Here is a 14,085-nt window from a genome sequence, read left to right as displayed (position 1 = left end):
TTAAGTCTAATGTTAGCTGTAGACTTTTGAAGATATTCTTAATCATGTTGAGGAAATTACCCTCTTAGTTTACTGAGTTTTTATCATGAGTTTAGATTTTGTCAAATGCTTTCTCTACATCTGTTGATATTATTATGTGATTTGTCTTTAGCCTTTTGATGTGATGGCTTATACTAATTTTTGAATGTTGAAACAACCTTGTATACCTGGCATAAATCCCACTTGATCATGGTACATAATTCTCTTTATACATCACTGCATCAATTTGCTAGTATTTTGTTGATGATTTTTACATCTATGTTCATGAAAGATACTGGTCTATAGTTTTCTGTTCTTGTAATGTCTTTGTTTCATTTTGATATTATACCAATTCTGTCTTCATAAAATGAATTAGGAAATATTCCCTCTGTTTCTACATTCTGGAAAGGATTGTAGAGAATGGTATAATGTTGTCCATAAATGTTTGGTAGAATTCACCATTTAGTCCTCATGCTTTCTGTTTTTTAAAGTTATTAATAATTGTTTCTCTTTCTTCTTGTGGGGATTTTGCCAAATTGTCTTTCAAGGAATGGGTCTATTTCATCTAGGTTATCAAATCTGTGGGCAGAGAGTTGTTCATATATTTATTATCCCTTTAATGTTCAAGAGATCCATTTGGCCCAGAAGGGATCCAGTGATATTTCTGCTTTTATTTCTGATATTATTAATTTGTGTCTCCTCTTTTTTTAATTAGGTAGCCTCACTAGAGGCTGATTGACTTTATTGATCTTTTCAAAGAACCCATATTTGGTTTCATTGGTTTTCTGTTTTCAACTTCATTGATTTTTGCTCTAATTTTTATTGTTCCTTTTCTTCTAGTTTCTTTGCTACTTTGCTCTTCTTTTTCTGTTTTCACAGGTGGGAACCTATATGATTGGTTTTTAGATCTTCTTTTATTTTTTAATATATTCATTAAATGCTATAAATTTCCCTCTAAGCACTGCTTACACACATACCACAGATTTGAATAAGTTGTGTTTCAGTTTAATTTAGTTCAAAATATTTTTAAAATTTTTCTTTATATTTCTTATCTGATCCATGTTATTAAGAACATAGTGTTTAATCTCCAAGTATTTGGTTGTTATCCAACTATCTTTTTGTTATTGATTTCTAGTTTAATTCTACTGTAGTCTGAGAAAAGATATTGTATGATTTCTAATATTTAAATTTTTTAAGGTGTATTTTGTGTCCCAAAAAATGGTCTATCTTGGTAAATGTTCCATGTGAGCTTGAGAAGAATATGTATTCTGCTTTAGCTGGATGAAGTAATCTATAGATGTCCATTACATCCAGTTGATTGATGGTGTTGTTGAGTAAGGAAAGCTATGCCCTTGCTGAATTTCTGGCTGTTGGATCTGTCAATTTTTGATAGAGGGGTAGTGATGTGTCCACCTATAATAGTGGGTTTATCTTTTTCTTCCTGCAGTTCTATCAGTCTCTGCCTCACATATTTTGACATTCTGTTGTTAGGGGATACATGTTAAGAGTTGTTATAACTTCTTATAGAATTGACCCATTTATCATTATGTAATGCTCCTTTTTATCCCTGATAATTTTACTTGCTCTGAAATCTGCTGAGTCTGAAATTAATGTAGCTTCTCCCACCTTCTTTTAGTTAGTGTTTACATAGTGTCTCTCTCCAACCCTTTACTTCATATCTATATGTATCTTTGTATGTAAAGTGGGCTTCTTATAGAAAACATATAGTTGGGTCTTGTATTTTGATCCACTCTGATAATCTCTGTTTCTTAATTGGTGTACTTAGGCACTGACATTTGAAATAATTATTGATACTTAACAATATTTGTTGCTGTTTCTATTTGTTATCCTTATTCTTTGTTCCTTTTTTTTTTGTCTTCTACTCTTTTTCTGCCTTTTGTGATTTCAATTGAGTGTATTTTTATACTATTCCATTTTCCTTCCTTTCTTAGTCTATCAATTATACTTCTTTTTTTCATGGTTGCCCTAGAGTTTGCAATACACATTTACAACTAATACAAGTCCACTTTGAAATAACACTATACCACTTCACAGGAAGTGCAAATGCCTTACAATAACAAAATATCCTAATTCCTTTTCCTTCATATCCCTTGTATCATTATTGGCATTTATTTTACTTGTGCACACACACCACCCACACATATGTGTGTATTTATATATATGCATTACATAATCAAATACATTGTTGCTATTATTAGTTTGAACAAAATGTTAAATTAGGAATGAGTAAAATAAAAAAAATATTACCTACATTTATTCATTCTCTGGTGCTCCTCCTTTATGTAGGCCCAAGTTTTCAACTTATGTGATTTTCCTTCTCTTTGAGGAGAGAATTTAATATTTCTCACAAACAAGTCTGCTGGCAATAGATTCCCTTAAATTGTGCTTATCTGAGCAAATCTTAGTTTCTCCTTCCCTTTTAAAAGACAATTTCACCGAATACAGAATTCTATGTTGGTGAGTTTTTTTTCTCTCAACACTTCAAATATTTACCTCCACTGTCTGCTTGCTTGCCTGTTTCTAAGGGTTAAAGCCAATGTGATCCTTATCTTCACTGCTCTGTAGGTAAGGTGTTTTTTTCCTCTGGCTTCTTTCAGACTTGATCTTTGATCCTCTGAAGTTTGACTATGATACACATGAGGGCAGCTTTTTGGGGACTGTTGTTGTTTTATGGTGTTTGTCGACATTTATCTTTTTCAGTGTTCTCTGAGCTTTCTAGGGAAAGAAATTTCTTAGGGAAATTCTCTGTCATTATTCCTTCAAGTATTGCTTCTGTTCCTCTCTCTCTTCTCCTTCTATTCTTGTCACACATAGGTTACACATTTTGCGGCTGTCCCACAGTTCTTGGATAGTTTAATGTTTTTTTTTCAGTCTTTTTTTCTGCTTTTCAATTTTGGGAGTGATGTACTATGTGAGAGGAACTGTGGTAAATAGGCCTTCAGTAATGTGGTGGTGGGTGGGGAGGAGAGGCATTCTATAGCCCGATGACAGGTCTCAGTGTCTTAGTGAGCCTGGGCCCTTGGACTGTGAACTTCACCAGTGTTTCTCAGGATTTTTTTACCCCTTAAGTGTGAAAGGGTGAGTGGAGGGGGCAAGAATTGGGTATTTCCCTTCCCATAGGTAGGTTAGGTTCTGATCAAACCCCGATCGTTTAGGCTCTGGTAAAATATTTTATCCTGAGGGCAAGCTGTGTTAAGAAGAACAAAATGCTCTGATATATTTTCATCCTAGTTGTGTGACTGTCAGCAAGCCTTTAACCTTTCTGAGCTTTCTGAGCTTTGAATTCCTCATCAATAAAATATAGCTAATACAACACAGCTTACAGGATTGTAATGAAGATTTAAAAGAGGTAATTTAGAGCCAGTGCCCAGGGCCATGCCTGATGCAAGACAGGCACTGGGTGATTTAGTCAACTTCTTCTCTTTGCATCTCCTAGAAAAGGCATCTGCTTTTAATCCCTAACTGTAGAAAGTCCTTTCCTATTTCTTTGCCCCCAAAGCCCTCCTTCACTCTTACCATCTAACCTTCTCCCTTGAATTGCATCACAGTCCCATTAACTTTGAATTTCCTTTGTAGCTCAGCACATGCTCATTAGAATGTTATCCCACTATCTCAAGAACAGCTGTTTCCAGATTGACACTTCCTTTCCAGGATTACAAAGGGCCACTGAGGGGTTTGAGGGAATGCATGGCTTCTGCAAGATGAGATAAAAGGGACACATCAGACCTGGTGTCTCATAATGAGTTGTCACCACTCTAGGGCCCCTGTAGCTGCTGCAATGCTGCTGGGTTCACGAGAGGAAATATGTATGTGCATGTACACAAATGCACACATGCAAACACATGCATGATACCAACCCAAATTAAAGAGCACAAAAGATCCAGTCAAAGTGCATGAAGGACTCTTCAGGGCTATCTCCAGAAGTGTCAACAATGCCCTCGTGGATGTATTTGTCTTGTTTCCTTCTATCTGTCTAGCCTCATCTTGTTTCACACAATTTAGGGTACTTCTTTCCAAAGGAAAATACAGTCCATGTGGCTTATCCAGAAACCCCTGAGCAAATGGTCAGTTGTCATTGAGAGTGACATATTCCTGGGCACAGGAGACAAAGCAATCTGATGGCCCAAAAGAAAGCCATCTTCCTTTCCAGCACCAGAGGGATTACTTAATCCAAGACAAACCATTCTCCTGTTCAAGAAAATTACATGTCAAACTTCTCCTGGAAAAAGGAAGCATAGAAATTAGAAGCAGGTTTAAAAGCTGATAATTTGCCACCCAATCTTTAGCTAAATGCCAGAAATTTGAGAGCTAAACCTAGTAAAAATCAGAAGTAGACATCCATTGCCTCTGTTTGGAGGTGTACAATCTATATTCAGCTAATCCTGGATTGTCAATACCATAGATAGGGACATTATTTATTTTGCCATTCTGGGAGCAATTACACAGTTTACCACGTGCAAACAGCACTTCAAAAATATGGCAAATCAATGCTAGTTATCAAAATCCATCCACATGGATGGATAGCACATGAAAACATTCTTTGCAAAATGGTCTCAAAAGCCAATCTATACAGTCAGCCCTGCACAGCTTATTACCTGCTTAATCACACAGGCATCCTGGCAATCTTATTGATTCCTCCAAACCTGGGCATGACATCACTCCTAATTGCACATGCAATAAGCCATTATTACCCATGCAGAATAGCCATTATCCCAGGCTGTGGCCATTGATTGCCTGACTTAGCCTCACGCTGGGAAGGGCAAGTGGAGCTCTGATGGGGGGCAAATCATATTGAGACAGAAGTGAAGGACCTCTGTGCAAAGGAGTAAAATCCATCTGCTACTTGTAAGGTAGGGATCCCTACCTGCTCCCTCTTTCCATGTGTGAAAAGTTGAGTAATCCTGCTATCATGCTCATGAGCCTGGTATTTGAAATCCATGAAGCAAGGGTTGTTAAGGCAGAATATAGGCTAATCCCCCACACAGGCCATTAATATTTTCCACTTGACATTCTCTACAGCTTGATCATTGCCATAAAGAGTGAAGGAGATTCTGGGATTCTGGACATCCATTGCCTTTGTTTGGAGGTGTACATGTATTGATTAACATGCAGTTTCCATCCAACAATTGCTGCATTTTCTTCCCTACCCTGGAAGAATGTAAGGTCTGGTTTCCTTTGTGGTAAGATGTATTTTTTAAGGTGATGGGGATAGAGGGTCTTATTCTGAGCTAATTAATTCTCTACTCCTAGTTACTCAAATGAAACATACTAAATAAGTTATTCTCAAAGGTCCAAGAAGAAGCCTCTTTACCATCCAGAATGTGTGGCTAAGCTGTATGACCTTCAAGGAATTCAGATGGATGAAACATGGATGTCATAGCAGAACATGTATATTGAGCAGAGAGATGGATGGTGAGGTCCAGTAAGGCTGGTGTGTCAACAGAGGCAACAGGAAAACTGCAGAATTGAGAGTGGAAACAAACCGTGTGTGTGTGTGTGTGTGTGTGTGTGTGTGTGTGTGTGTGTGTGTGTACATGCACCTGCCAGGCATTTACAAAGAACTTTCATAAACATTATTTCATTTCATCCTATTGGGTAGGTAAATTTCCTGGTGCAAACTCAGGTGAGGTTATTTCAGTTCACTATAGACACCTTATAAAGGAGAAAAGTTAAGTTTAGAACAAATAAAAACTCTTCAGAAAGCCAGAGTTCCCAGAATCCTCAGTTCTTGGTTAAGCCCCTGATACATAGTAGCCATATGGGAGATGGCAGCAGGTAGCAGACTCTGAAGCCACTTACAGTGTGACCCTGGGTGGGTTATTTCACCTCTGTGTGCCTCAGCTTCTTCTTCTTCACTAGGGAAGATAAGAGGGCCTCTTTGATAGGGTGTTGCAAGAACTAAAGTAATATAAATATTTGAAAGCCATTAGAGTAGTGCCTGTGATATGCTGTGCCATATAAAGAGGTTGCTGTTATTTTATTAGACATCCTATAAGATAATTGTTGAATGAATGATGCAGAAGAAGCAATAAGAGGAAATAATAAAATTGTTTTAGACAAAGACAAGGCCAGTATCATAGAGGTTGATATTGAACACAAGAGGAGCATAAACAGTGTACTCTCAGGAACCAGCTGTAGACTCATCCTAGTCCACCAGCCTCTACCAGCAATGATAAGCAGGCATCAAAGTGAACAGTTTTTGGTTTAAACTTCTGTTCTTTGCCTGGCTGCACATGGAGAACTATTAAATGAAGCCAACAGTGTAGCCTAAGTAGAAAAGGGAAGCCTGGTGGGGAGAGAGAGAGAGGAGGGGAGGGAGGAAGGAAGGATGAGCAGAGAAGGGAAGGAAAAATTTATCTGCTTACCCAAACTAGCTACAACCATACCTACAGTTCCTTCCAAATGCCTTAGTAGGAGGAAAAGTCTGTCCAGAGATGGATAATGCCAACCTCATGCTGCATTAGGGCAACCCTTACTTAAAACCAAAGGAAACCTAATTCTCCTGCTCAGGTGAACTGTAGATCATCTCACAGGCCTGGGCATATGAGGTTTGTGGGCATATGGTAACTGTATTGCTGGCTATCTTCTTCCTTTTCTTAGCGATACTGGGTTTTGTGTTTGGCCTAAATACGAGCCACTTTTCAAACAAATTATGGATGTAGGCAGTCTTTCTGTTTGCATAACCTCAGCCACAGCTTACTCTAATAGGATGTGACATGAATTACCCGGGTTAGCTGTTAGTTGCTGATGGAAAGTTGAAGAAAGACAGGGTTCCCTTCCCAACTTCCCTCACTCCTACTCTAGGAATTTTCCAAATTAGTTAGAAGTATGTGCGTTTGGTTCCATCTCAGCCTATTTATCTTCTCACCCATTTTGCATGACAATGATTAAAAGCTCCACACTTCATTCATATTTTCAGTATCTCCCCTGCAAGGCTCAGGACTGGTGCAGGTGATGGCTGCCTACAGTGGGTGGGTGGCAGGGGGTTCTCTCTGCACACCTGCCTTCACTGCATGCACAGCTTTCTCTAGTGCCATGCCCTGGGAGAAATGGGGAGCAGGAAGGCCTGTCTCTCTCTGGGCCTGACAGGTATGTAAACCCAGCTACTGTCCTTGCCAAGTGCCTTCTGGGTTCTTTGAAGACCCTGACCCCCCTTGCTGCTGGGACTCCTCACCCCAGGTCCCTGGTGTGGGTGAGGGCTTTCTTCCACCCTCCCCTGGCCCTAGGCCCCGTGCCTCCAGCCTCTTTCACCCCGTCCCTTGTCTTTAGACAGCATGCTGAGACAGACCAGGACCCACTCTGTCAGGCACTCCACATCTGACCCAAGATGATGGAAGGCAAAGTACTTCCCGTATACCACTGCCCTTCCCTTGGCCATCACCAGCTGCCTCATCTGGCCCCTTTCCCCTTGAGAAGTTCCCTGTTCCCCTCCCAAGGGGCTTCTGGAAGCCCGCTTGCCTGCCTGAGGTAGGGGCAGCAGGCTCCCTTGCTCCCCTTTCCTCCTACTCCTCCCCTGACTCCTGTTGTTTTGAGACCTCCAATAAAACTGAGAAAGAGCCCTTTTTACATCCTGCTAAATTTACATGAAACAATGGCTTGAGAGGGACATTAGAAGAGGCATTTATGCTGTCAGCTTTCTAGTGTCTGCTTCCAATGTAAGTGGTATTTCACCTTTTACCAGAGAAAGCATGAAAATGAAGGAAAAGATGAGGGATAACATTCTTCAAAATGATTTGATTGGCTCTTCAGCTCACCACTCCCCACACACACACTTCTCTGTTCACTGCCCTTTGCCCATTGTGGGGTCTGTCCGGCCTCACAGTGGCCCCAGGCTGCCCTCTAACCCCAGAGCGTCACTGTGGCTCCCCATTATGCCCTGGGTCATCTTCCCCAGCCAGAACCTCTCTGTCTTATTACCCCTCCTTTCCATATTCTGCCAAGTGAACAAAATAAAGCAGTGTAAATGCATTTACTTAGAGCCAGTGAGTTCCAAGTGGGAGTAAAGATGTCCATCAAATGGCCCTTCAGAGGGCTAATGCACTTGGGCTCACAGATGGGCATCTCGGGCACTGGACCAATGGTTGGGAAAAACACTGGAGGCCAGTAGGTCAGGCTCAGCCTGGGAAAGAAGCTGCAGTGCCCAGAGCTCAGTGTGCTGGCAGGAGATCACCACCTTCCATGGCTGCTTAGGTGCCCCGTCGCAGTGCTTAGACCAGTGTGTGAGCTGGCTGTTGCACCTGCTTGTCCCCCAGCCCCCACCCTGCCTCCCACACTGCTCCCCTCTCCAACAGCACTAGAGCTGCAAAATACTTTCTCTCAGACAGGCCCTCCTCCAAAATCCCATCTTTTGCCTCCTGCTATTCAGGACCAAGAACACCCATTTAATTTAATACATCTTGCTTTGGTGCATCAAAACCATTGATTTTCCTGAAATATGGGTCAGTTGATCCCTAGGCATTTTCATTCCAGAGTTTGAATGTAAGCATTTGCGCTAAGATGGGAAGGAAATGTTCAAAACAAACAAAAAATTTCACCAGCATGGAGTGCTTGGCTCCAAGAGACATCAAAAGCAGCAGCTCCAGGGATGCTAGAACAGAAGGCTGTCTTCTTCACCCCATGTCCTGCAGGATCCACTGACTCCACAGCCCTCTAGCATTTTCTCCATCTGCCCCGTGGCCATTACCCTGTTCTCCGCATGCACGGGAAACCCTACCATCCACCATCCTGGCAAAAACAGGCTTTCTTTAAGTAATACTCTGTTCCAGATGTTTTCCTCCTGCCTTCCTGCTGTCTTTCATTTACTTCTAATTCACTGTCTCTCTGTCCTTCATTCCAATGTCTCTGGCTCCTCAGTGCTGGTCCTGGGTCAGACCTATTCCTCACTTTTTCCTTCCCCTGCTTATATGCTTATATGGCTGCTTCCACAGCTCCATGTCAGTTGACTGGCTTCTGTGCATGGAAGACGCTGGTGCAAGGCTGGAAGGAATAGAAAGTGAGCAGCAGGCCATTCCTGCTACCTCCACCTGGCCTTGGCCGATGGCTCCCCAGTGGTGGGGTCCCACCCATGGGCCCCAAGGGCTCCAGCTGGACCAGGTGACCCTGGCCCTCCCTGGGCTCTCATAATTCGGCTCCTCCCTTTACCCCTCAGGCCAGGGGTTGTGCCAGCTTCCACTGTGTTGCCTCCCCAGCTCCGGCTCGTCCCGGGCTTAGTTCCAAGGGACATCAAAGCAGCACTTCTATCATCTCCAGTATTTAAATTCTCTCTCTTTCAAAGACAGAAATTTTTCCATTTCCCTGTTGGGCCCCATGGATGTATCTTCTTTCTGGATGTCTAATCTGCCATAATCTGATAATGACCTCTATGACCAGTAAAAATATCAGGGACCAAGCTGGGCCCTGAAGTCAAACAAACTGCCTTTGTTTCCATCTGAACCCTGACAGTCCTGGTTGTGCCCCCTTCGTCAACTTACCAAACCTCTATGAGCCCCAGTTTCATCACCTGCAAAATATGGATAATGCAACTCATTTCCACCCTTCATACAGCCTTTGAACTTCTAGCAAGGTGCCTGGCAACTGGTGGGTACTCAGTAACTAAGTTATTGCCTCTCACCTGTCCTAAAGTGGTTATATCTGTAAAGATATGAATGCATATCCCCTCCCAGTAAACATATTTGTATTATAACAATGGCCTTTTAGAATTAAATACATTAGACTCAATAATTTTAAATGTGAAAATCTCAAACGTCCATAGTGACAATCAGAAAGATAGTTTTGGACAAGCTGACCTTTGAGAGCCTTCAAATCTCTCTGAGGAGATGGCCATCTACTTCATGGGGCCTGGGGAGGGCTCCTGAGCCACCCCCTCCTCTCCATTAGCTGGGCAGAGGCGTCAGTGCTGATATGAGAAATGACCCTGCTCCCCACTCCGCAGGGGGGATAGAATGTGCTGGGCTCAAATGTGTGGGAGTCTGGCCCAGGGCTATTTCTGTTTCCATTAACATTCTCTTCTATATGTATTTTAACCTTAATCAAATGCACATGTTTTTGTTTTATTTGCACTTAGTTCATCAAAGTGTCCCTTATGGTCTGAACTATGCCATGAAGCCTTAAGCTCTTCAGTGAAACACTCATTAATACTCCTGGGAAACAGGAAGTTGCATTTAGTCAAATATAAATAAATTCAGCTCCCAGGGGCTTTGCCCTGGCCTGGGTCGGGAGAGAGACAGTGACTTCTCAATTGATCTGATTCATTGCCCCTCTCAAATGGCACTGGAAGGGAAAAAAATCCCAAGACTCCGAACAAATGAGTGTTTTGAAAATGTGCCTATCCTTTGTTCAAAACCGTGACATTGTCAAGTGGGGTTTTATAAAGGAAAGAGCTTCTGTGATTTGGCCAAATAGTTGGCTATCAGTCCAGATTTATTTCCAACCCAAAATAGTTTGAAACCAGGCAGTGCAGGAAGGAAGTGGGAAAGAGGGAAAAAGGTATGTGAGCCGAAACCGCCTCACTAGGGACCCTGTGCATAGCTTGCCGAAGAACTTTCCGTCTTTCCCTGTCTCTCGCCTTCTTTCACTCTAACTCCAGCTGCACATGTGGAACCAATTATAAACAAAGCCCGATTGTTGTGTATTTGGAATTTCCCACATCAGCTTGATGCTTTCTTTAACTGCCTCTTAATATGTGTCCGTGTGAGGCCACCGAAGCCCCACGCCCATCCTTCCCACCTGGCCCCACCTGCATCCCCGTGGAGCGCCTTTTTCCTTTTCTAGCAGTGCAAACCTCCAGTTCTTCCCCTTGCACCCACCCCCACTTCCTAGTCAATTCTTTGAATAAGCAGAACTTTCTTTTTCATCGTTTTCAGTAAACTGGTTTGTAGAGAGTAAACACAAGCTGGTTCCCAAAGCACATGAGTGATACCCAAGCTCATACCAAAAGGCATGCAAATTACTGTACAGGAAACGCATCCCTTTCATAAAATCCAGGACAGAGAAGAATAGTGCTGTAGAAGTAGGTCACAAAGGAAAAAATTAAAACACCTCCAGTCCTGGAAGCCCCTTACTGTTTTCATCATTGTAATTTTCTCTTCTCTGGAAATACATAGATTTCAGGAGTACAGATGTGGGGGAGCATAAGTGAACAATGTGTCCGTTACAAGACATTACAGAAAAGTTATCATTTTAGACCTTGTGTATGGTCTGTCAGAGAGGGTTGTTTGATCTGGAATTTTACAATATGATTAGAAAATAGGCAGATGCCATGGTAGAATCTGAGCTTAGATAGTCCTTTTACAGAACCTCATAAAATCAAACATAATGTCTTCATGTTTACTGGCACACATAAAAATAAATGTTCTATAACACAAACATTTAAATGAGGAGGTTGCAAATGCACGTCTGTCTGGTATATTTGATTTTATTCATCTGAACCAAGTGGTGCAAACATGTTTTTCCTTCTCTCATGCTTCATCTTTGTGGACTACATTCACATATATAATTAATCATATGCCTACATTTGTTTTTGATGCATTAGAAAGGAGGGAAAAAACAGATATGCATGTCTGACTCTCAGGGTCATACATATAATTTATGACTGTGAAGAGGGACGCCCCCACAGAAACCCACACCAAGTCCCCAGTGCCTTATGTCACTGGTGTGCAAATATTTTTCCTGTGTTCTGGAGAGAGTAAAATCAGAATGCAGGATTTCACATTAATCTCTGCACCAGATGGTGATATTCCAAATAGTCTTTTTAAGGTGAGCATGTGACCTACTGTACAGCCGAGGGGCTTTGGAGTCACGTGATGGAATGAATAATTCGTCTGATAGAGCTTTGATTAGACAACTGACCTGGTTACCATGTGCAGCCACGAGAAGCAAAGTTGACATTTCTGGATCACTCTCCCCCGAAGAGTCGCCTGCCCGCTCTAGGACATGCAATCTCACTGAGGGACTGAGACACATCGGACAGACAGGAGGGCTCAAAGCTGTGCTGCCAAAGGCACGCTCAAGTTGCAGAACTTGGGCTATTTTTCTTCTTTCCCATCCCCCCACTTTCCGACAAACCACATCTTGACTCATATGGTCGAAATAAAAACTCTTTCAGTTATTTGATATTTGGGAAACCTCCAGGAGACCATAACTTGGTTTTGAGGAAGCCTCCGTCTCTCCTTTTGCTGGGAACACACACACACACACACACACACACACACACACACACACACACACGCTAACACGAACGCGCACACAGCTCTACACCATGGTGGTTCAGGCTGCAGTGGCTCCAAATAGATCCCAAAGACTTTTACTGAAAATTCCTTATGGATCTCTGAGAAGACGCAGCGTGGAGAGGGTAAGCAACGTGGCGGGCTGTTTATTTTCCATGGAACAGTTGCTACTAAGAAAGGGGGATGTTTGTTTTCATTGTACATAGCATTCCTTTTGGTAGTCCTATTTTCCTGAAAAATTCAAATTCCTGGGACTGTAGTGTACAATGTCAAATGTAATTTTTTCTTAACAGATAATGAGAAACTGGAAGCAGAAATTTTTGTCAGCTGTGCATGTGGTAGGGGATATTAGAGACGAAATATGGGGAAAGGTAGGGGGGGACTGCCCTCGGGAATGGGTATGGGAGATGTGAGTGTCTGTCAAGGAAAGCACTGGGGCTGCAAAACAGATCTGTTAGTGCAGCAGGGCTGCAAATTTCCTGTGCTGGGTGACAGTGTCTTCAAAAAAAGTGGCAATGATATCAGAGAACTTCAGTGCTTTGAGGGCTTAAATTAGCACCTGGTTGATTACAATACCCTCTGCTGTTGTGTTGTTATTTCAGATGCCTTGCTATCATTTGGGGGTTTTTTTTTAGTAGGTTTCTGCTCAAAATTACTCTGTTCATTCTCTGAAACATGCTTCCTTTATGGTAACCCCTGGCAGAGACAATCCTGTAAAACAACAATAAGGACTTGTCCTTCTCTGGAGTGACTCCTGCAGTTTGGGGGATGACTGTAGTTAATGCAAACTCATTTTCCTTGGATATTGGGCTCATTGGTGTGGGGACAGCATCTCCACACGCCTGCAGGGATAGAAGGGTTTGTGGGTCTCAGAAACCTCAAAAGCCCTCATTTGAATCATGGCAGGCCCTCTGTGTGAGCTGAGCTGTGGACACCTACTGAGGCATCTGGGGTGAAGGTGTAATCCAAGACCAATAAGGCAAATAGCACCACAGAGGCCCTCTGAATAGATAAGCAGCCTACCACATCCTATTAAGGGGAATGAAGTTTAATTCAAGTGACTGTTTCTGCTGTGTATACTTCTACTCAGTGATTTTTAAATTTATAGAAAACATAATTAAAGCTTTAAAAATATGAGGGGCTATTTAGACTCCAAGTGGAGTTGATTTCCTGACTCTTGATGAGTTGTTACACCTTTTCTGCCATTTGGGTAATAATGAAAGTAATTTCACTTCCCATTCTGGTTGTGTATAGGTCTTTATTTTGAGAAATAATTCTTGTACTCAATATCATGGTCATCAACTAATATATATTGAGTGACTCCTGCATGCCCCCTTTTATACCAGTAGCTTTAGAGCATAGGACCAATATTTCTAGCAAAAGTCACACATTTATTAGGCTTACATTGAATGTGGTTTTAGGTTCTGTTGAAAAATGTTTGACTTTTATGGTAACTAAGTTTATATAATGCATTCTGATCACAAATACTTAGAAATGCGAGCTGCACACACTGGAGTTGTATATGATAATACTAAGGAGAGTGTTAGCCTGTACAGAAATTCCATAGTAACCAGGTAACCTCTAACCATTAGCATCTCCAGATGGATGCTCAATAAATCAAATGTATTTAATAAATCCAGATATATGCAGTTACCATTTCTATTATTCATTCTTTACCAACTTAAGAAAAGCTGAAAATGTATGAACATCGTGTCATATATACAACACGTCTGTTGCCATTTGGCATATACTTATACTGAAATCACACAGGCCTGTTTTCTATCCTTGGACAACAAGTGCTACATGGTCTTAGGAGTCTGAT

At 41.8% G+C, this 14,085-nt stretch overlaps 1 protein-coding gene across 5 annotated transcripts in view; it reads left to right on the top strand.

Moving 5' to 3' along the window:
- The window catches only part of FRMD4A (FERM domain containing 4A), a 573,879-nt gene that overhangs the window by 254,375 nt on the left and 305,419 nt on the right, over window positions 1–14,085 (top strand). Inside the window, exon 1 of one of the 5 annotated variants that reach the window (XM_036908067.2) lies at window positions 12,245–12,388. The exons of 3 other annotated variants lie outside the window; for them this stretch is intronic. In XM_036908067.2, coding sequence (XP_036763962.2) covers window positions 12,296–12,388 — 93 coding nt within the window. In that variant the 5' untranslated portion in view covers window positions 12,245–12,295. Of the gene's footprint in view, window positions 1–12,244; window positions 12,389–14,085 lie in introns of those variants that run through there. One more of the 5 variants, XM_036908065.2, reaches the window with a different exon arrangement.

Source organism: Manis pentadactyla, chromosome 3 (assembly GCF_030020395.1).
Source record: "Manis pentadactyla isolate mManPen7 chromosome 3, mManPen7.hap1, whole genome shotgun sequence".
Lineage (NCBI taxonomy): Eukaryota > Metazoa > Chordata > Mammalia > Pholidota > Manidae > Manis > Manis pentadactyla.
The sequence above is the reverse complement of the archived record's forward strand: the minus strand, read 5'-3'. Positions and strand labels throughout refer to the sequence as shown.